The sequence below is a fragment of the Hirundo rustica genome, chromosome 5 (assembly GCF_015227805.2).
Source record: "Hirundo rustica isolate bHirRus1 chromosome 5, bHirRus1.pri.v3, whole genome shotgun sequence".
Classification (NCBI taxonomy): Eukaryota; Metazoa; Chordata; class Aves; order Passeriformes; family Hirundinidae; genus Hirundo; species Hirundo rustica.
This window is the reverse complement of record NC_053454.1, coordinates 51882233-51905641: the sequence shown is the minus strand read 5'-3', so window position 1 is coordinate 51905641 and position 23409 is coordinate 51882233. Positions and strand designations below refer to the sequence as shown.

At 49.9% G+C, this 23409-nt stretch overlaps 2 protein-coding genes across 2 annotated transcripts in view; both read left to right on the top strand.

The window, feature by feature from the left end:
• Nucleotides 1–5734, top strand: part of GRID2 (glutamate ionotropic receptor delta type subunit 2) — an 819802-nt gene extending 814068 nt beyond the window's left edge. The window contains exon 17 of the mRNA XM_040064665.2: nucleotides 3276–5734. Coding sequence (XP_039920599.1) covers nucleotides 3276–3698 — 423 coding nt within the window. The 3' untranslated portion in view covers nucleotides 3699–5734. The remainder of the gene's footprint in view (nucleotides 1–3275) is intronic.
• A 12627-nt stretch (nucleotides 5735–18361) lies between these two features.
• Nucleotides 18362–19902, top strand: ATOH1 (atonal bHLH transcription factor 1). The gene is given in 3 exon segments (XM_040065394.1): nucleotides 18362–18564; nucleotides 19030–19171; nucleotides 19174–19902. Coding segments are annotated over 3 exon segments (1074 nt in total).
• The last annotated feature ends 3507 nt before the right edge of the window (nucleotides 19903–23409 follow it).

The following is a 23409-nucleotide window of genomic DNA, read 5'->3' as shown; positions in this document are numbered from 1 at the left end:
TATGAGTTTTAATGTAGCACTGTCAAATATAACTTTTCTGCCTGTGTAGCTTAGGCACATCTGTGTAGCTTGTGGGGTATTGCTGTTAATTTGTGTGCAGTGGTCTTGCCTTCTCTGCACTTTTTCCATTGTGTTTATTCCTGCTAATCTAATGCTGTCTAATCAGGCAGGATTAATTACACCACCTAATTAGACAACATTGGCACTGATGTTAAAATACATTTAATCTTTTCTTGCCTGTTTTAATTCCCAAGTTGTTTTGTTTTTTTTTTTCTTTTTTTCTTTTTTTCTTTTTTCTTTTTTTGTTCAAGATCTGGACCGGACCATTATTAAAAGGAAAAAAAAAAAAGGAATCTCTAGTCTTTAAATTGGGTTTCTCAGGAATGGAAACCATGTAGTTTCACCTGGTAAATTATTTTAAAACCCTAAAATTTACTTGATTGTTGCTTACCCAAAATTTCAGAACTTCATACTTTATATTTATCTGGTGCAAAACATGAAAATCAATAACAAAGGAAAAGAAAAAAAAATGCCAGCACAGATATTTTACACAGTATAAAATTTTCTGTTTCAGTTTTCAAATGCTGAGAAATTCAAGTGCGTACTTTCCACAAATGGTATAATTTGGCCTCCTTGAGGTTTATTATATGGCCATTAGCTTAGCACTTAAACGCTCATCTCAACATTAAATTGAAAAGCTCGGCTCAAAACTGAGTTTAACGTGGACGTACGAGCTGAATGTCCCCATTATCCTGGATGTGGGGGTCATTCAGCAAAGAAATACATCTTAACTAACTTTCTTAAAATTCATTTTAGCTTCCATGAAATCCATTGGCTCTTCCAGGCCACTAGTCCAGAATCGGGGGTCAGATTGGGCCAGTTTGTGGTCAGCAAGCCAACCCTTTTTCCTGGTGGCTGCCATCTTGTGCTCCAGAATGCAAGCATTTATACTGAAAAAAATTGTCTAATGGTTGCGAAGATAACATTTCGGTCGCGTGCCAGAAGTAACCCATTCACTGATGTCTGCCTGAGTCTGCAGACAGCCTTAAACAGTAGCTCTGAGAGAAGTATGAACCGCCCCAGTAATCTCAATGGGATGTTGACTCTGAAGCCTGATGATAATTTAAATGTGAAAACTGCTGAATATTTCACTACTGATCACACAAGAGAGAAGAGGAAATCATATTATGGAGATATGCACAATCTTACTGTGAGTGGGTCTCATTTTGGTGTATCGATTGGGTGGAGATTGGGTTGTGGGCTAAGCATGGGAGATTATCACCGCTTATATATTTTCACTGGTCTGACCCTAGCCCCAAATGCATCTCTGTAAAAGAAAGAGGACTATTTTGAGTTACTCTTAGAGGCTCAGAAACTATTATATTTCAATCTTTTCCCAATTGGCATTTTAAATTACAAAGTATTTGTATGTTTGGTTTTTTTTAATTGAAAGCAAACAAACAAAAAGAAATCCAGAAAAAAAATTTAAAAAAAGGAAAATATTTAGGACTGTCCCTCAGAGACATAGTCATGACTTGCACACACTAATTGAGCCTCTGTATATTTCTTTAGCTTCTGATGTGGCCCCAGTTCTCCTGCATCCATATGCAGCTCCAAATTTTTTTAGGAGATCGCGTTTGGTGAATGCGTTTGGATTTGATGTCACCTGTGTGGTTGTTACGTGCATCCATGTCTATGTCCACCTGTGAATAAACGATAGACAGAAAGCTGAGTCCGAGAAGTGAGCACTGCATTTTTTCCTTCCCATGATGAGCTCAAACCAAAGCCCTTGTGGTCAGTGATCATCCAGTCCCTGGGTGATCCCTGATGCCCTGTTCCCTTTCCCTTTTTCCTTGGTTTGTCTCCCTGTCCCTGCCCTCGGAGGGTGCAGTCCTGGAGGGAAGCTGGCCTCTCAGTCCCCTTCCATTCGGGCTCTGTGTTTGGAGTGGTGCCAGCGCAAATGTTCATTGATCCATTCTGCTAAATAGATAAACTCCTGCAGTTTGTTCTAGGTGTGGACTTTTTCAGAGTGCTTGACTTCATTCCTAGAGAAAAGAGGGATCTCAAGCCCATTCGGTATACTAGGAGTTTTGCCATTGATTCAGGGAGCTCTGGATCAAGCCAGTCAATGAATTTCAGTAATCAAAGCTGGAAGTCATCAGTGCACATCTATCGGCTGCCTAATTATCCTCTGTGAGGTCCTAGAGTGTGAGATATTTCTAGTGGCCTGGAAGAGCCAGTAAATTTCACACAGATTAAGGTAAATTTTAAGGTTAGTTGAAATTGATTTTTGTTCTGAATGAGCTGCACTACTTAGACTGAGGGAAATATCCCTGTACGTGTGTACTTAATGCTGCTTTGAATTAAGCTTTGCAGTTCAGCAGAAATATGTATGTACAACACAGGTGATTTATTGGGTCACCTAGGGCTTTCTCCTCTTTTTTAACTTCTATGCATTTAAATTCTCAATTATAACCAACAAACGTGTTTAATTGCATTCTCTGGGAAGAGAGAGTTAAGAAGGAAAAGGGACAGAGGTAAGAGAAGCGATATATTATAATAAATACATCAGGCTGCCTTCTCTTCTCACCCACAAAAGTATAATTCCATCATAATAGATGGAATTACTTCTTTGTAGGTAAGGAGATAATTAATCCCTCTGTTGGCACTGTAATTTTAAATTGCCTGGTGTACTCCTTTCTATGTGATGTCAATGAGTCACCAGTGCTTGGGTTTTTTCTCTGTACGTTCAGCTTTTCTACACCACAATTTACATTATAAAGGTGAAAAAAGGAACCTGAGAAGTTTCTAGCCCTTCCTGAAACCCTGAGAGGATGACAAAGATGGCAACCTGATCCCTCAGAGCCTCCCATGTTGACATCCAAATTTAGTTCTCATTGCGGAGTTGAAGAACTGGCGTCATTCCAGGCATTTGAGATTACGCAGTTTACTTTTATTCAGCTGTTGCTAGTCTAACCCACCTAGCTCCGAGCTTGCCTTTTCCTGAAAATCTACCGGTGCCGCTTTGAGTTCTGTTGTTCGGGTCCAGGGTTTGAAGGTAGCTATGGTGTAAGGGTCTGCCTCGGTTTGGCTCTGCCCACCTGGCTTCAGGCAGTGGGGGAGTTCGCTGGTGACATTCAGGACGCCCTCAGCTAAGAGCCAGCTCTAGTTAATTGTGCCTTGTGCTCCCCGAGCAGTGCTGATCACCTTGTGAAACTTCAGCCCAGCACAAATGGCGATGGTGAGTGGTGCCTCTTGTTTCTCTCATTCCCCAGGACGACAAGGAGATCGACCTGGAGCACCTCCACAGGCGCGTGAACAGCCTCTGCACGGACGACGACAGTCCCCATAAACAGTTCTCCACCTCATCGATCGACTTGACCCCGCTGGACATTGACACTTTACCCACACGTCAGGCACTGGAGCAAATCAGTGACTTCAGGAACACTCACATCACCACAACCACCTTCATACCAGAGCAGATCCAGACTTTGAGCCGCACGCTGTCTGCTAAAGCCGCCTCGGGATTCTCCTTCGGCAGCGTGCCCGAGCACCGAACTGGCCCTTTCAGGCACAGGGCGCCCAACGGGGGCTTTTTCAGAAGCCCCATCAAAACAATGTCATCTATCCCTTACCAACCAACCCCTACCCTGGGCCTGAATATCGGTAGTGACCCGGACCGAGGCACCTCCATCTGAGCATCAGAATGAGTTTCTTCACTGTTTCTTATTTAGGACTCCCTTTGCAAGGAGCAGCTGTAATATTGTGGGACTAACATGGATGTAACCTTTCTTCTTTTCCTTATTTTTTTGGTTTTGAGGGTTGTGGTTTGGGTTTGGGATTTTTTTTTTTTTTTTTTTTAATTTGTTTGGGGGTTATTTTCTGTTCAGGGGTTGTTTTGGGGTTTTTCTCTTTTATTTTATTTAAGAATCAGAATTATTAGTAGCAACTCTTCCTCCTCCTCTTCTCTGCTTTCTCAGTCTGGTCTTTTCTGCCTCCCCTTATTCTCTGTACTACTTGAATCACTTACTCTTCGGTTTATCACCATGTTAGGTTTTGGTTACTTCAGGCTTTTCATATACTTTAAATATAGGAAACGAGCAGCGATTCATGCATAGGAAAACCCTGAAGATTACTTTACAGAAGGGCATTCGCTCCTCCTCCCCCACCGCCTTTTTTTACTATAATTGCAATAACTGAAGTGTTTTTCATGTACTCTGCTGCATCCAGTCAGCGCTCCACTGCTGTGTGTCCTTTTAACTGTGGACCAAAGGCAAACCCTGCAGTTTAAAAAATGGAAAATTTAAAAAAAAAAAAAAAAAGGCAAAAAGGCAAAAAATGGGGAAAAAAAAGGAAAAACAAATGAAATTCAAAGATCATTCAGGCCCCATAATATAAGAATGCAATTTTGTAGGATTACAAAAAGCCATTACTATGCCAGTAAAGACTACAGTTAAATCTACTTTTGCACTGCAACAGTGCATATGACCTTTATGTGATTGTACAGAGTTAAAAGTTTTTCTTATGTACAGTAAACTGTATCATATGGCAGAAGCCTCTGTTGTGTTAAATAAATTAGTATCTCATACATATGTATATATACACATATATGCAGCACAGGTATGTGTATATATATGTACATGTATATATAGCTATAAAATGGCAGCCGTTGCTATTGCAATTCATTTAATAAAGCTTTAGTAAAAATGTGTTGTATACAGGAGAGATGTACAGTGCAGGGTGTCTTTTCATTTAGAAAAGACAGGTTGCTTTAACGTTATTCTGACTTGCATCATTTGCCAACAGAGCGTATTTTATACTTTTCTATTAGAGCATCCAGGGCAATATAACATTTGTACCTAGATGTAACTCCTTTGGTTAGGTTTTGCATCGGCTTTTGAGCATCCTATAAGGCTAATCTTGATAATTTTCCTTTTAATTAACTAAACAAATGGAACTCTCTCTTAGATATACCATGTTCATGAACAACTCATATAGCTCTAGAGCAGTTAAACATGGATCAAAGGTCAATAAATCCTTTGCCAAGTCAGCACAGTTGATCAATAAAATAATGGCGTTAGTGGAGGAAAACAAAAAAGCCCTCAAGATACACAGATGTGGCCTTAATTATAATCACGTATTGTTCTAAGTGAAAAAATATGAACAGGCACTCAGTTTAACCCTTTCTATGTTAAGTTAGATTTAGAGGAGCTACATATTTTTTACATTAGTGCCAACTGTATAAAGCAAGAAAAAGAACAGCAGTGAGATCAAAACCCGGTGTCCACTTCGGCACCAGCTTTTTCAAGTAACACTGTTACCTTTTAGAAATGTAGGAAGAGCTTTCAATTTGTAATCCTTAAACTAAAAATGCAGTTAAGTAGAAAGCAGGCAGTTTATCCTGTGAGTTTTTTGGTTTGGTTTTCTTTTTAATGCAACCATACACTTATTTTAATCTAACTCATTCTTTGGCTTAAGATTAATAGGAATCAGCCTATGTGATTTGCTTTAGGATAAATTAAAAGGTATATTCTTCAGATCTATTCTATTTTGATGCTAATTCTGTTCTGGGGGAGCATCTTGTACTGTCACTGTTTTTTGTACTAAATCTTCAAATATTGTCTACTGTGTAAGGCAGAACGAATTCTTATCGTGCAAAAGGCCATTTTGTTTCCAGGGTAGCAAGTGTCTAAAAGCATGCACAACTTGCTTCCCCCTTGTAACATTCATGAACTCATCCACACTTCTGAGTAAAAGAAAAAAAAAAAAAAAAGAAAGGAAAAAAAAAAAAAAAAAAAAGATAGGGAAAAAATAAAGAAACTTTCTTTCCAACAAGCTACGTAGGGACATACCAGATGTCGCAGTGATTTTAGCTATTAAAAAAACCTGTTAACCATGTACGATATTTAAAATAGGCCTATTTTGATGTGTTGCCTATTATACAGATACACAAAACACTTTTTGGAGGCCTCAGTTACAAGTGGCAGAGCTTTCTGTGTATAATTTGTCTAAATAATTTGTCTAATAAAATTGTTTTCTAAACTTGCGTTTCCTCCTGTTCAATTGCTGAGTGCTGTGGGATTTTCAGCCTGTGGCAATGTAATGTGCTCGTGGATTTGCTGCGCTGCTACTGAAGGGTTTTAGCCCATGGAGATGGGATAAGCTCCTCAGGCTTCTGTGAGTCAGCTCAATGAAGAGCATCCATGGAAAACACCAAGGTTACCATGTTTATCAGTGTCAGGCTTAGATTTCAAAAGAGCATTTACGAACAGCATTTTGGAGAACAAGTTTAGAGTTCCTTAGCACTGACATGTATGGGACATTATTTTAGAAATACAGCATCCCACCTTCACCTGTTTTAGTGTAATGTAGAAATTTTATTGGATGGAGCACAGCCTTTATTTTTATAGAATCAGTTTTTGCCATCTTTATTTGTACAGGGGTTGATTTTCTCTGATAGTGAACATACATTGCCAAAAACAAAAGTGTTAGTGCGACAGAAGGTAGCCCATATTTCATTCATGATGGCCTTCTCAATCTTTAAGTTTCATTAACATTTTAAACTAATGACCTAGTCATCAGCAAGCTGTGCTGCAGTAACATCAGCCATGACAATTTAACTTGCAGCGTCCAAAGTTTGTCTCCTGGCTTTTTACATCCAGAGTATTTTATTTACTTACATAATATTCCTGACCTGTTACGATTTTCCATTAAGCTTAGGAGGCATTCAGGGGATCGTTCACCTAAATAGAGGCACTGTGTCCCTGTCACACTCACAGAAACACCTCTCTAGAGCCAGGTAGTTTTACAGATGTACTCTCTATAATGGGCTACGTCATGGTGAACCCTACATGACACATCCCTTTCTTTACAACAAATTCCAGGGGAGTGCTAAAGACTGTCAAGTGTTTCTGCTGCAGTAGCTCCACTGGAGTTACAAGCCAGCTGTTTATAAAGATGAGTTGTTTGCATGGTATCTGCAGTTATACAACCTTTTTGAGATACCAGCTACAAACAAAAAGTGAGCAGTGGAAGAAAACATGTTTATCTGATTTCAAATAATCAGCTAGAAAGATGTTTCTGTTGACCAGCAGTGAATACCTGGAGATAAAATGTTCTGCTGAATCAAGCAAGTGAATGATTGCAGCCCTGAGGGACACAGCTGCAGCACAACCAGTGCCAAAGTCCTCTGTGTCTCCCTCTTGACTTCACCAAAAAAAAGTACTAGGATTGTTTGCCCGAACACATCTGATTTTTCAGAGTATCTCTTTCTTTCCTACTTACATAGGATGCTATGAAGTGATGAGAACGCTCTTTCTGTGAACACTCGCTGGGCCATTGCAGCTTACTGGGGGTCAATGCCCTCAAAAGGTTCAATTTCTTAACTCTGCTCAAAGCTGATGACGTGAAAAGTAAACCAGCTTCCTTCGTGCATGCTCATGGCTGTAGCAAACAAAAAAAAATGGTGTCCAAACTAACAAAGGCATCACACCAGCACAGCCCTGCTTTCATCATTTTTCTCTCAGTACTAATCAGTGTTTTCTCTTCACTCTGCAGAGCTGTTTTGAAATAAATGTCAAAACCAAGTCTCTCCCCCTTAATCTTAGTCACAGACAAAATTTTTGGTAAGCACTGGGACATGAATGCACGCATCCACGTGTCACATCAACAGCAGTGGGCAACTGTGAAGGCATCATCACAATCTTACTATCTTGTTACATCTCACCCAAGGCATCATCCATGAGGTCAGAAATAGAAGCCTCCAAAATAAGGTCAGAGCAGGGGAAGTGATTCATAGCTTAACCAATTCCTAGACATAAAAATTTTATCAGTGCCTCAAAATTGCTGGAACCAAGAGCTTAATTTAGAAAGAAAATACTTTTCAAGAGGTGTACTTATAGAATTAAATATACTGCCTGTCAAGACTTACAAAATCTGTGCCCTCCAGACCCATTCATCACAGTGGTGTAATACTTCGTGTGTACTACAGAATCTATTTCTGCAACATTTGTCAAAAGAAAAAAAACAAAAAACCAAAGCAAAGACACAGCTGGAAAACTAAACTGTCAGGTCATAAACTACTGTATTCTGGGTCACACAGGAAACTTGGGGCAGAAGGAAGAATTCAGCATCTCAGCACCAGTTCACTGCTGTAAGGGTGAAAACAAATATTTCTGGGATCAATAACTGCCATACCAGTGGAAAAAGACAGCAACCAGCAGCCCAGCAAGCTCAGGACACTCCTCCACCATGACACCACAGCTCAGTGCTTCTGTAGCTCATTATTCCTACCAGCACTCATAAGGCAAACATTTCTTTCAGTGAATGATATTTTTTCCCCTTCCTTAAAAAAAAAAAAAAGCAAACACTTTTGTCCCAGTCTTTGTTCTAAGGAGGTGATACACCAACACAAGATGGGATAAGGAAGTGCTGGACAGTGCAAAACCAAAAATTAACAGCTTTATTTGCAAATCCAGCTATCAGCCATTAAAAGACTGATCGTCCAGATCAAAATAAAGAGCTAAAAGGCAAGCCCATGAATTTATGAAAGGTTATGGGGTGCATGAGACAGTCATGAAGCTCCTGAAGTAACCTGCAGGTGCTTCCCTGGGTTGCTCTCCTGGCCCCTGCAGCATCTGGTGTGGCAGTAAAGTAGATGAGAGCAGTTTGGGGTTTGTGTGGGCCGATTTTGGCAGTGGGGGGAGCTACAAGGATGGCTTCTGTGAGAAGCTGCCCAAAGCTTCCTCCGTGTCCGAGAACTTCCATGACAGCCAGTTCCAGGAGGGACCTGCCACTGCGCACAAGACAACTAATTTTGTTAGTGCCTCAGGGACAAGAAAGTTAATAAGGGGGAAATGTTACTGCCCAGGAGCAATTGCCAGTGGGAGAGAGGGTGAGAATGGGTGAGAGAAACAGCCCTGCAGCCAGTGGTGGAGCCCATGGTAAGGCAGCTGTGCCCCTGCAGCCCGTGGAGAGGAGCAGAGCAGATGAATGCCCAAAGGAATGCTGTGGGAAGCACATGCTGGAACAGACTCTTGGCAGGTTCTGCCAGGAGAAAAGGAGCCACGGAGAGAGGAGCCCATGCTGGAGCGGGTTTGCTGGCAGGATTTGTGACACTGTGGGGAGCCCATGCTGGAGCAGTCTGTTCCTGGGGGACTGCATGCTGTGGAAGGGACACATGCTGGAGGAGTTCATGAAGAATTGTCCCTTGAGGGTGGGACCCTACATTGGAGTATGGGAAGAGTGCGAGGAGGAAGTCCCTGAGGAGGAAAGAGCAGCAGAGACAGCGTCATGAACTGATCCCAGTTCCTGGTCCCTCTGGGCTACGGAGAGGCAGAAAGGTAGAGAAAATCAGGAGTCAAGTTAAGCCCAGGAATAAAGGACGGGTGGAGGGAAGGCATTTTAAGATCTGGGTTTACTTCTCATTACCCGACTTTGATCTGATAGGACATAAATTATATTTATCCCCTGAGTCAAGTCTGTTGTGCCAACAGCGGTAATGGGTGAGTGATTTTCCCTTCCTTTATCCCAGCCCCTGAGCCTCTCATTATATTTTCTCTCCCCTGTCCAGCTGACGGAGGGGAGGGGTAGAGCAGCTTTGGTGGGCACCTGGCAGCCAGCCAGGTCCAGGCTCTGCGAGGTGCAGCAGGCAGGTTTGCTCACGCTGCCCCACAAGTGCCCCGTGTTCCAGCCCCGCAGGTGAGCGCTCAGCGCCGGGCTCTCAGCCACTGCTCTCTCCGCTTCGGATCTTCGTGTGCACCCCCCTCCACCTCCACTGGGACCCCAGCACCAGAGCCCTGCTGGGCCGTGGAGAACGGGGGGAGAAAGGAAACAAGGATTGATTTCAGGGCAAAAATCTCTCAAGACACACACACGCCTAATCTGAGGGTTCACGCCTGGTTGTCCAATCGGTCGAAAGCTGAGCTTTGCCTGACTTTTCCCTCGTGGGGCTGGAGCAGCAGCTTTGATACACAGGGTGCAGTATCACGGTCCACCACACTGGTACTACTGGACTGGAAATATCTTACCCTCATTCTACATATAGGAAAACACTCCACATGGATCTAATTTTTAAAGAAAGACTCAGGGGTGTCATTCCCCTAGATTGCAGAGGGAACCTCTTTTCCCACTCGGCAGAGCCAGAAGCAGCCAGAAGCGCCTGACACAAGCATTTTTACTGGGAGTAAAAACATATAAATATATACAGCTGCTAGAAATTAAAAAGCACAGATGGAAAAGAAATAGAAATAAAGAAACCACTTTTTTTTGTGGGTCGTATGTTAAAATTGCTGCGCTCTGTCAGCCTTCCTCATGTCCCTGTCAAATGCCAGGGGGGAAAAAAAAAAAAAAAAAAAAGGAGTGGGCAGCTCTGTGAGTGCATTGTAGCCCTGCCACCGCTGGTGAGCTTGCCTTTCTCCCCCAGTGGCCAGGGACATGCTTCTTCACACACACAGTGGGGAGGTCTTGTTTGGTTTTCAATATTCCCTGGATATGAATATTCACTGTGGACCACAGTAAGAGTAATCACAGCTGACCCGTGTTGTTACTAATTAATTCTTTTGCTTACACACGGGGGAACGGGAGAAAGAAAGCAAATAGTGTGAACAAAGCTAATAATGCGGTTACTTGCTACTCCTTCTATCTGACACATTTTTAAGGAATGGTCTCTGCGGCATGACAGCAAACACAGCAAGAAATTGATGTAGTGTAACAGGAGAGCATGTTACTTTATGAAATAGTGCTCAGGCAACACTGGAATGGTTTGTCTTGCCCTAACTTTTACAGACCTTTCTGAATCATATCTGCTGTTGTTTGGATTGGTTTTATGTCTCGCCAGGTTTAGGAGACTGCAGATGAAGTTTTCTTACCTCCTCCCTGCCAACAAAACAATTCCATAAACCCATTCCATAAATGATTGAAAAATTGTCCTGTCAGCCTATCTATACAATACAGAAAGGAGAGCTGATATGGGACAGAGGGAGCTTTGTTTTTTCACATCAAGATAAAAGATAGGTAGAAATAGAGGGGATACACCTGGAAATCAGACTTTTGAAAGACACATTTATTGTCTTCAATAAAGATCACTACTGCGGTCTTCACTTCTTAAGACTTTCTACATCATCTGACAAATGTAATGTCTATCCACAGGTGTATCAAGTCTGCCGGGTCTTATATGAGTTGTTTGAAAACAGAAGACATGTCCATAAATATTTCTTAACATTTATTCCATAAGTACTGACACACAGAAGCAGCTTTTCTTTCCAAAACTTATCAGCCAGTGAATTATTACTTGTGGCATTACAGACAGAGGGTTTATTATCCACGGCATACAGTAATTCGCTGGAGTGCGTAAATAGAAGTTAACCCGGAGCAGAGACACAAATTTCTATTTCACGGGGTGAAGCCACGTGAGGAAGCGGCAGGTGTGGTGCATCTGCGCGCAGATCCACTGCCGCGCAATTCATCTTCCTGAGTTAATGGTGGGCACTTGCAAAAAAACAAAAACATAACGAAACAAAGAAACAAACAAAAATCACCCAAAAAAAAAAAAAAAAAAAAAAAAAAAAAAAAAAAAAAAAAAAAAGGCGAATAGATAGGTGGGTTGTCGCCCCGTTGTCACTGGTTCGAAGAGCAGGGAGGCGCGCTGCAGGAGCGGCGCTGCCGGCCGGGTTTAGCGGCGGGCCCGGCCCGGCCTGGCCCTGCACTGCCCGGCGCCGCCCGGGCGGTGGCGCTGCCGCACCGCCTCCGGCTCCCTCACGGCGGCGGCGGCGGCGGCCGGGCCGCGCTCGGTGCCGGCGGTGCCCCGACGGGACGGGCGGCTCTTGGCCCGGAAAGTGCCCCGGGGCCGCCGGCAGTGGCCTTGCGGCTCCCCCTCGCCAGGCGCTCCTCATCCCCCCTGGCGGGGCCGCCGTTCCGGGGCAGGGGAGGGGGGAGCGCGGAGCCGTGCGCGGCCGCGGTGGTCCCGCGGCGGCCGGGGAGCGCCATTTCCCGGGAAACGGGGCGGGCCGCGCCGCTATGCCGCCGGGATAATGGCGGGGGCCAGCGCCCTGTCACCTCTTGTGTGCGCTTTGCAAAGAGGAGCCCGGGCGTGGCGAATGGGACACAGACCGCCATTGTGCCGGCGACACTTTAATCGCCCACACCTACAATATTCAACCTGCTGCCGGCAGCGGGGCGGCCCCGGGGCGCACACCCCCCCGAGGGGACCGGGTGGTGGCCTCGCCGCCGTCTCACCAGGGCGAGGCTTTTGGGGGCACCTTCAGTGCCCTGGCGTGGGCTCGGCCAGCCCGGCTGGTGCCCACCGAGCACCAGCGGAGCAGGAGCCCCGAGCCTGCGGACCCGCCTCGCTGGGAGAGGTGGGAGAGAAATGCCCGCGCGTCCATCCCGGGCGGCTGGGGCAGGGTACTCAAGGACCTCTGGAGGCGCCAGGGTTTTGTTCAGCAAAGCAGCTTTGGCTGGACATTGCTTGTGTGCTGTTTCCCGTGGATGTCACCTCGTGCGCTCATGGGGGCGTGAAGCCACAGCACAGATAATTCCTCCTAGCGTGGGTGCAACACCTGTGCTGAAGCAAGAGGTGGGGGGTTCTGCTTAATGAACCAGGCAGGGTGGGATGCTGGTTACTCCTGCCATCCCTCTCTCCAAAACTGAGCCACTCGGGTTCTCACCGAGCTCATCTGTGACACGAGTGCCGCACAGCCGGGCTAATGCAAACTGCAGGTTCCTGATGAAAGCCGTCAAGCTCCTGGTCTCAGCAGGCTATCATCTGTGTCTAGCTTCACCTTCTGCCTCAGCAGAGCTCTTGCTCACTGCAGATGAACACTAGGCTTCACCCTTTGGGAATTTCTAAAACTTTGATGGAGGTTGAATCGTCCTGCATGCCTGAAAAATAGAAATACTTGTAAGTCTCCCTCCCTCTGCAGACCAATCATATCTGCAGCTCAGGGCTGTGCCAGAGGTACAGGTCTTGCTGCAGTCAGGGTTTTGCAAGCCTACTGCCATGGGAGAACTGCTTCCCAAGTGATACAGGACTGCAGCTGAGCATTGCTGCTTGAACAGAACCCATGAGGACCCTGTCACAGGTACTGCAAGCAACGCTCTGCTGAAGCTATCTGATGTCTCATAGACTGGGAAGAGTCTTCTGCATGGCTCGGAATTTTGAGGTGCCCCTAAAACTTCATCCTCTTTAATGCTTAATTTTTGTGTATGTCTTTCTGTGTTAGCACCATGAAGGTGAGGGGAGGGAGTGTGGGGGAAGGAATGGTTCTGCTTTTTTAACAGGTAGAAATTCTTAAGACACCCTAATTTATAAGGTAGTGCACCAGCTGAAGATGTCTTCAGAAAGGTTTCTTTTCACAGCCTTTCACAGGGGTAGTTCCTGAAAGTTCTGCTGGAGATGTGTTGTGTTGTAAATGGATTGTTCCTAGAAGCCCTGTGCTCTTTGCTCTCAGGAATTATATGAGAGGATTTCCCATGAATAGCAAGGTAGTATTTTTTCTTGGCTGACAAAATTTTCTTGGGGAAATACTCAGCTCTTAGGGATCGATGTGAGATGCCAATCAGCACCAAACTGGGTCCATTCACTTAATTTTCTCCCCTCAGAAGGACTGCTGTTCTCCACATTGTTTTGGCTTCTGTGATTGTAAATATTTACTCTTCACATTTTAGAGACCTTCCCTCCTCAGGAGACGCTCAAAGTTTCAGATTCCAGGCTGGCATTTCCACAGCTAAGAAACCTCTTTCAGGGACTGGGCTGCCTGATGGCCAAGAGCTTTGTGGGTGATGGATGTGAGAACAGCAGATTGAAGGTCCAGTACAATTGAAGCAGTCCCCTATGCTCCCTTCTCAAGTAATGCTGCTCTTGAGAGGCAAGGCAGACTGTTTCAAATGTTAATTTTTTTTTTTCTCTCGCTTACATATCAACTGTTATTTTTCTTCTCTCTCTTGTTCACTTACATGTTACTACTACTGCAGTGAGCCTGCAAGCTAAATTTTTCATTTATATCTCAAGCTATGACTAGAATTTTTTTTCCCAGAGCAAACTTCTATAACTGTACTTTGTGCAGCGGCTAAAGTTGACAGTGAAAAAAAGAATGCTCAGGAAACCAGTTAAAAAAACACCTAGTGTCAGCAAATCTGGAGTACTTACACTCTATGGGCTCTTGTCCAAGAGACCCTGAGAACAAGAGGAAGTGATCAGATGTGATTTGAAGTAAATATATTGTTTCTGTAGATGGATTGATGTTAATTCTCTGATCTTAAACTAAATAAAGTATTGATCATGCACTGTAAGACTTGATCACAGTGGTAATTTTGTTGCTTAAGTGATTTATACTAGTAAAACGTATTAACTAGCAGCCTAATGAAAGCATGTTAGAAAGCACTTGTTCATAAAGCAGGGATGGTCATTAATGTTCTCTTACTGCTCATTTCTAGAGTAACTAAAACGATGGACCTGTGGGTGGTGCCTGTGAGCATGCACAGGCCCCGCAGAATTGTTCCTGTTGCAAAGGGTGAACAAGCTACACCTGGAATAACATCGTTGTTCAAAGTGTCCCACAGCTGAGAAGTGCCTCAGCTGTCCAAGACTTGGGTGGGACTGAAGGCAGCAATTTTAGAGGAACCTCCTTGCCAAGCTGAGTGCAAAACAAAAAAGGGTTTAAAACAAAATGAGCAAGGGAAAATTATTATGAGTGGTACCTCCTTGAATATGAAGCTTTTTAAGTAAATTTAAATAAATGGGCAAAATGTTTGTAGGTACAAATTCCATAGAAAAGTTTTCCAACTGTATCACCAGGCTGAATTCATTATGCCTGACAATGGCCCCAGGAGGTAGGCAAGTATTGTTATACCAATGCTTTGCATTTCTCTTGGAGGCAGTGGAGGTACTTGCATTAGAATTAACTGTACACAACTGCAAGTGTCCACAGGGTTAGCCTCAGAGCATAGATATTTATGGAGGTAAATATCACCAAGAAATGGGAATTAGTTTTACAGACCATCCAAGAGCTGAAGCAAGTGGCATTGGATAATTGCAACAATCTGCCCAGGAAGATTGCTCTGGAGAAATGAGGGCACATCTGCTTCGGTAGCAGCATGGCCCTGGTTGTCCTGAGTGGAAAGGGGCACAGTTCAGAAACAAAATTTCCCAGGTACCTGGGGTTTTACTTTCCTTGCAGTCTAATGTGTATTTAAAACACATTTGACAGTAAATCATCAGACACTGGTCACAGGAAGAGCCTAAGAAACATTTGCTGCTGGACCCTTTTCTGCTTTAAGCAATCTTGCTCTCAATAATGTAAGTATGAACAAGTTTTACTTGGGTGAATATTCTGATGATGCAGGCCATGAGACTGAAAATAATTCAGCTGTACATTGTCTTTTTGTATTTGTAGTAGCTCCTAGATGGCATTTGCCATCCCAGGGAGCAGGCCGGCCACTGGGAGGGCAGAAATCCTGTTTCCCTCTTCGTGCAGGAGGCCTGGGCAGGTTGCAGTTGAGATTCAGCAAGGATTTCCTGATCTTAGTGAGCAAGACACACCTTGGTCTCTACCCACACTTGTGGGTTTTACTGCCTGAAGACCAGGGGGGGTACAAAATGGGCTGTGTCCCTCCACGTACTTTTCAAAAGGAAAGGAGGAAACAGGAAAACATGTGGGGAAAGCGGGGTAAAGGAAGAGAAGGAATAAAATACTTTCTGACCAGTGGTGATGCCTGCAGAGAAGCTGGCTGATCTTGAAATGGGACTGAATGAGCAATTAGACTGTTGAGTACAAACTGAGGACTGACCCATGTGCTTTGTGTGCTTTCAAAATGTCTCTGGCTGTAATGATAGAGGAGGCTTTTTGCAAGTCTGCTGTTCCCCCTTTTGTAACCCATTTTCTGTAACACTAGTACATTCCTGACCCCGAGCTGCTGCCTGGGCCCTTAACCAGGCTGGGGGGGTTCAGGGAGGAAAGGAGGACTGGGGGGAAAATACGCATAAAGATACGGGGATAAGTTCAGTTTGTTTTCCTCTGAAAGCTTTGACACTTGCTTAGAGCAGATTTCATTTTCAAGGCTTCCTACATTCCTGCTATTGTACAGTAAGTGTTTCAGACCGGTGTGCCTGTGTTTCCGACTCCCGTGAAGTCCCCTTTGCAGCAGGGCGTGCCTCGAACCGCTTCAAAAGAACCAACTCCTACAAAAGAAAAAAAGAAACTCAAGTAGGCTTGAACATACAAAGAGAGGGAGAAAGGAAAGTGAAAAGGACCGGGCAGTGTTGAATACAAAATGAGTTCAGCCAGCCCCAGGAGTTCTTCATCACTTACATTTATCTTATTCTGGGAGAGCAGAGCTAAACCCAGGGCTGACATAAACCACCCTTTGCCTTTGACTTTGAGTGTGTGCGCACACAGCAGATACAGGCGTACAGAGACCACTGGATTTCAGTGAAACATTTTTCTCCCTCTGAGCAGTGGTGGTGGGGAAAATGGCTTTTTGTGTGTGTCCTTTCAAAGGCAAACTGTGGAGTGAGTCTGATATGCCTCCAGTTTCAAAGGATGCATGCGCTCACAAAACACACACTTGAAAAATAAGCAGCTGTTAGTGTTTCCCAGCCGGGAAGTTTTCCCATCCCAGGAGCAATCTGAAGTGTTTGGCCAGTCTCCCCACTGCTCCATACAGTCACTAAGGTACTGGTAAGGGAAGTCCCCAGCACCCGAGAGCAGCCGTGGGGTATCCAGAGACCAGGGTCCTTCCGGGGCATCAGCCGCCGTTCATCCACATGGGAGGCTAATGGGATGCTGCTTCCCTCTGTGCCCAGAGTCCAGCGGATGCTTCATGGGATGGAGGCTTGGGCTTGCTGTCAAGGAGGCCCAACAGCCAGCCACACAGCCCAGCAGCCTGGAGGGAGGCGTTTAAGACTTCAACACTGCACCAGCCTGGCTCTCCCCATGCTGGGAGCTTGCTAGGCTTCTGGAAACGGGTGTCAGTGGCTACTGCTTAGCAAAGCTCCTCCTCATTTCCAAGGTTTGGCCCCGCAGTCCTTGCATGAAACAGCTCACGGCCCAAACGGGGAACACACAGGCTTAACCCTGGGGAGGAGAGGAGAGCCCAGCAGGGCTGCTGGCAAAGCGCACCTTGCCACAGGCGCCCAGGAGGGGAGCACGTGGTGCCTGCAGACTGAAAGAGAAACCGGGGGGTGGGAATTCAGCCAGCAAACAGCACCATGCTGCACAGTGCTGAGGACTTTTTCCCTTGTAATGATAGGAGTATTTATTGAAGAGGGCGGGGTGGGGAGAGGTAGACGGTAGGAGAGTATAAAAGTTTTTGCCAGATCTAAATAGATGGTCTGGCAAATTAATGGATACGATAGAGAAACAAGGTATTGACTTCTGCTCCTTACCATCTTTCTTACCGAGTAAACACTTACATTTTGGTCAGAAACTGATAATTTGGGGGGGGGCGGGATCCAGCAGATTTGCCTTTGAAGCACAATTCCCAGGGGAGGGAAAAAGAAAAAAAAAAGAGTAGCGAAGGTTTGCCTCAGTTTGTTTTTAAAGAGAGCAAACCATCAGCATCGCACTTTCTCAGTACCATCCAGTTGTTTGTGGAAGGTGGGCCCCAGGCGCCTGCCATGCGCCAGTGTGCCCAGCCAGCTTCCTAAACTAGTGAGGCTGCTCATTCCATGTCACTGCCGCTCGGCTTTGAGCTGCTGGGCTCCCTCGCTCCCTCCCTGGCTTGCGAGTTATTCACTTTTGAAGAAACATATCTACCTCATACTGTGCCCATCACTTTGTTCTCCACACGCCTATTCACACGGGCAAACCTCCACTTCTCCTCTCCAGGCAGGCGGCGGTGGCGGGAGGGAGGCAGCGCGGAAGGGAAGTTAAGATGCGTGGACGGAGCTATTTCCCTCTCCACCACCTTTGGCCAGCTATTGTTGGCCCAACAAAAGGACTCGCTCGCGGGGGATCGGGACCCTGCCGAAAACGTGGCAGCTCCGGGGCAATGTGCTATCCCGGCTGCAAACGCTACCGCTCCTCACCTACCGGGTCCCTCGTGGGCTTCCCGCGTGTCCCCGGGATTACCGCTCTAAAACCGAGGGCATTCCCTCGGCGGCTTCGCGGCCGAACCTCCGCAGGGCAGCGCCGCGCTCCCTGCACCGCCGGCCGCACCGTCCCGGGTGGGCAGCGCTCGGCACCGACACCCCGGGCAGGGTCGCTGCGGCCGCAGCCAGAGCCGGAAGGACCGACGGCTACACCCGCCAGTAAGCGTGGGGAGGCCGAGGCGGGCATTTACCGGAGCCTCCGAAATTTGGCCGGCGGCGGCGATAAAAAAAAGGATGTTTCCCGAGGCGGGCGCGACGGAGCGTCCTCAGAGAATGCGGCAGCGGGGAGGACCCGGCGCCACTGGGCGTCGGTTCCCTCTGTCGGCAGAGCTCTCCCCGGCACCCCGCGTCGGGCCGGGGCTCTCCCCGGCAGCCCCCGTCGGGCCGGCGCGTTGCACGGTGCGGAGCTCTCCCCGGCACCCCGCGTCGGGCCGGGGCTCTCCCCGGCAGCCCCCGTCGGGCCGGCGCGCTGCCCGGTGCGGGGCTCTCCCCGGCAGCCCGTCGGGGCGCTCCCCGCCGCCCCGTCGCGCGCCTGCCCGGGGCGGGGGCGGGGCGGGGCAGCGCGTGCCGCCGGCTCGGGCTCACACACCCCCCCCCCCCCCCCCCCCGCCCTCCGCCGCCGGCCGCGGCCTCCGCTCCCCCCCGCGCGCCATTGGCTCCCCGCACGCGCCGGCCCCGCGCTGCGCTCGCGCCATTGGCCGCGCCGACACGCGACCGGCGCGAGTGGAGGGCGCGCGGCGGGAGGGGTGGGGGCGCGAGGGAGAGGAGGGGAGGGGGGAGCGGGGGCGGGGGGGTGGGGGGGGACCCCGGCGCGTGCCGCTCCTTAAAGGGGGGCGCGGGCCGGGCCGACACCGGAGCCGTCGGGGCGCCACGCGCGAGGCGGGGGCTGCGCGCGGCCCCATGGGCGCGCGGCGCTAGAGCCATGAGCCTCCCCTGGGCAGAGCGCGCCCGGGAGCCGCCGGGGCCGCCGGAGCCGCCGCCGGGCCCGAGCGGGGCGGCTGCGCCGGCTTCGCGCCGGGCTCGTGGCTCGGCGCGTGCTGCGCCGCCCGCCTGCCCGCCGCCCGCCGCCGCCGCCTCGCCGCGCTAACCTGCTGCCCGGCGAGGACGAGGAGGCGGCGGCGGCGGAGGGCGGCGCGGCGCGCGGCGGCGGGAGCGGCCCCGGCGGGGCGCGGGGCGGCGGCGGGCGGCCGCGGGGCGGCGGCGGCGGCGGTCCCGGGCCGCGGGCGCAGGTGAGCGGCGTGCAGAAGCAGCGGCGGCTGGCGGCCAACGCGCGGGAGCGGCGGCGGATGCACGGGCTGAACCACGCCTTCGACCAGCTGCGCAATGTCATCCCCTCCTTCAACAACGACAAGAAGCTCTCCAAGTACGAGACGCTGCAGATGGCGCAGATCTACATCAGCGCCCTGGCCGAGCTGCTGCACGGCCCCGCCGCCCCTCCCGACGGCCCCGGCAAGGCCGAACACCGCGGGGCCCCCTTCGAGCCGCCCTGCGCCGCCGCCGGGGCCGGAGCTCCGCCGGGGCCGCCGGCGCCGCCGCCGGGGCCGCCCAGAGCGTCGCCCCCCGGGGGGCACGGCAGGACTCGCTTCCCCCCGCCGCCGGCCGCGGGGGGCTACGCGGTGCAGCTCGACCCGCTGCGCTTCTCCTCCTTTGCGGAGGGCGCCCTGATGGGACAGAGAGCCCCTTCCCCCGCCCTCCTCGTGCCGCAGCCCGGGCAGCCGCCGCAGGAGAGGAGCAAGACGTCGCCCCGGTCCCACAGGAGCGACGGGGAGTTCTCGCCCCGCTCGCACTACAGCGATTCGGATGAGGCCAGCTAAGGCGGGGGCGTCGTCCCCGGCACCCCCGCGAGGCCGCCCCTCGAAGCACAGACTCGGCCGCGGGGTGAGCAGCCGGACGCGGTGCCGCCACGGATGGCATCGGCTCCCCTCGGTCGCTTTGAAATCCGCCCCTTCGTCTCCCACCCCCGGCAGCCCCTGGTTTGTCCAGGGGGGGATGGCTGTTAGCGAGTGACAGTAGCCGCCCCGTCCGTCAGGGTCGGTTGGTTTGTTTTCGTTTTTAGTTTACACTTCGAAAAGTTTATTTCGCCTAGAAGTCGTTGCCGTTCCCTCCTGCCAACGCGCCGCCTCGCAGCGCGGAGCCCGGCTCGCCCCGTCGGCGAGCAGGTGATGCGCAGGGAAAAAGCTTGGCCCCGCTACCCGGGCTGCCGCCGGTGCCATCCATCCCCACCCGGCCGTGAACCCGTCCTGACACCCCCGTCTTCCAAGACACCGATCCTGCCGTGGGTCGCTTTGCTGTGGAAACACACACACACACACCCCCACACCAAAAAAAAAAAAAAAAAAAAAGGTCCATAACGCACTGTCTTAGCCTGTAAATAGCGGAGAAAATTTGGATTTTCCTTAGAGCACCATGTCGGCGTCTTTTGGGGGGAAACTTGGCGCAAGCACTTTATCAGCGGCTGGAGATGCAGTTTCAAGAGGAAAGCTACAAACTGCCAATTGGAGACCAATATTTAATTAAGCCACTTAATCCTAACGCTCTCTTTAAAACGAAAACTGTTTTGTCGTGTCAAACTTTTATGTCAGGGTGTTTTGTTTTTTTTTTTTCCTTTTGTGGTAATAGGAAACGTATTTATTATGCAGTGTTTGCAATTATTTCTGCTTCTCTTTTTTTTTTTTTTAATCTTTTCTACGACGAAAATCGTTTATTTTGATTTTAGCAACACCAGCTGCCATTGTTTTATGTATTTTAATTTTAATTTTTTTTTTTTTTTTTGAGATCAAATAAACGTGGGGGAAAAAAAAAAAAAAAAAGGCAAAACAAAATCAGCCTCAAAGCGTGGTCGGTTTCAACTTCTCCCGTCGCCCTCCCTTCGCCGGGGTGGTGTCAAACTCCGGGGAGCCGGGCAGACCCCGGAGCCGGGGGCCGGCTCTACCCCGCCTGGGGCAGCTCTGCCTCCGCTCCCTGCTCCGCCGGGACCGTGTCCCGTTTCCGTCCCGCAGTTCCCAGCGGAGCCGGGGTAATTGCAACAAGTGCAGGGTAAGGAGCTTGTCGCTGCTCTGTAGCGCCTGTCCCCGCATCGCCGCTCGACTCACATCGTTCCCTTCTTCCCCACTCCTCCCTTTCTCGGGGACACGAGCGGATCTCCCCACGGAGCCTCCTCGCTATAAGCCGAGCGGAAAGGGCTGTCAGCGGGCGGGGAAGCCGGCGGGGTTCTGGGGACACGCGAGCAGCGCGGCGGGTCGCCGGGCGATCAGGATGTGGCCCCTGGGCTCGGGTTCAACCCGGACGGGAGGGGGGGAGTTGGCTGATGCTTAGCCCAGCCTGCCCGTGACACCTGACCCGGGGCTAAACCGGAGCCGTGGCGGTGCCGGGGTCCCGCTGGGTTCAGCAGGTGACGCTGGGAGGGCGGTGTGGGAGAGATGATCGGTTAACCAGGAACGGCCCCCGCGGGAGCGATGCCCGTGAAGGTGTCGCTTTCCCCGGCAGAAACAGGGCACCTGGCCCCCCGGTAACCCCGCGCTGCCGCCCTGCCCTGCCCGCCGCCAGCGCCCGCACCAGCCGAAGCGGGGTACGGTCCCGCAGGGCGGAAAGTTTATCGGGAGGGTCGTTTCCCTTCCTAGTAAAACTCCTGCTTTGTCGGGGTAAGGTCAGCTTTGGTTACTGGCACTGATTTCTGTGCTGTGGAAGCCGGTCTCCCATCTTGGGGGACACGAGAGGGGTCCCATCACGGGAGAGATGCGGCGGAGCAAAAAAGCACCGACTTTGGGGATATTGTTTTGTTTATTTGGTTTGGTGTGGGGATGTTCCCGGCTCGGGGGAAGCGGCCGCCGCCGCCGTGGCCGAGGGGCAGCACTCGCGGAGGGGTGCCGGCGATGCCGGCCGTGGGTTGAAGGGGTGCCCGCAGCCTCTCTCCGCCTCGCCGTCCCGGGCTCTGCCTCTGCGGCTACCGACACCCGAGGTGGTGGAAAAGAGAGCATCAAAATCCTCCCTGCTCCCTCGGTCGGGTCCCTTCCCCCGACAGACGAGCGCACCCCACGGCGCGGCTGCTGCTCGCAGCCGCAGCACAGCGCTCGCCGTCTGAGGGGCTGCTTTTTTTTTTTTTTTTTAATGCTTCTTTGAAAGAGATACCCAGCCGCATTCCCATTTTAAGGTTCAGCTATAGAGTTTGCATAACAACCGCTTGGCAGCCCCCCTCTCCTTGCACTCCGTTAACAAGCTGTAACGTATAGCTGCAGGTTGCTATAATCTCATTAATATTTTGGAAACTTGAATATTGAGTATTTCAGACCGCTCATTCCCCATATGCCAGGCCACTCCCGCTATGCTGGCTGGTTCCTTTCTCTCCATTATTAGCAATTAGCTCCTACCTTCCAAAGTCAGATCCAAGTATCCAAGATACTAGCAAAGGAATCAACTATGTGTTGCAAGCTAAGCATGCTTAATATCTCCCAAACAAACAAAGAGACAACATTTCTTTAAGTAATGAAGATGGATAAATCGCTTTATTGAGCTTGCGACAGTGTTTGTTTTGTATAGACTACCGCAAAGTTTTTTAACAAGAGCGGAGACGCGCACCAGCCCCTGGAAGCAGTCTCGCCCGGTTTGCTTCGTGGGGTTTTATCAGCCTAAACGGGCTTTTATTTGAAAAGGGCGAGTCAGAAGCGCACTATCCGAGCGTTAAATTTTGGCTGAACGCTGACTGTCCTCCCGGGTGTGCGAAGCGACCGCGGGGGCCGGGGGGGCTTGGGGAGGCGGCCGCCTTTGTGCGAGGCGCACGGCGGCTCCGCTGACTTTGGAGCGCGGGTCGCCGGATGAAGCGCGGCCGCGGACTGCGGTGCGGGGCTCTGCCCGGCCGTCCCGGCAGAGGAGATTTCGGGGGGACGGAGCGGGGCGAGGCGGCCGAGGAGCATCTCTGCCCTGCAGCTCTCCGGCTGCTGTTTGCTCAACCACTGGCCTCGGCGAGGGAGGAAGAAGGGAAGGGGGAGAAAGGGTTAAACCCAGCGAGGGGAGACCGAAAAAGCGCAGGGACCACGGGGAGGAGGGCGTGGGGGGGTTAGAAGGGGAGTTGGCCGTGAGGCCAGTGTTTCTTAATTAGAGCGGGGCGGACAATGCTTTGGGGCGGACAATGCGGGGGACAGGGGGGCTGGAGGGCGGAGGGGGGGTCTGGCCTCGCTCCCGGCCGCGATGCGCCGTGTCTGGAGCGGAGCACGCGTTGTCAGCTGGTGAGCGCAGCGGCCTTTCAGGCGGCTCCCCAGGGAGCTGCGCGCCCGCGGTGAGCTCCGTCGTCACCCCCTCCCCTCCATCATCATCATCATCGGCCT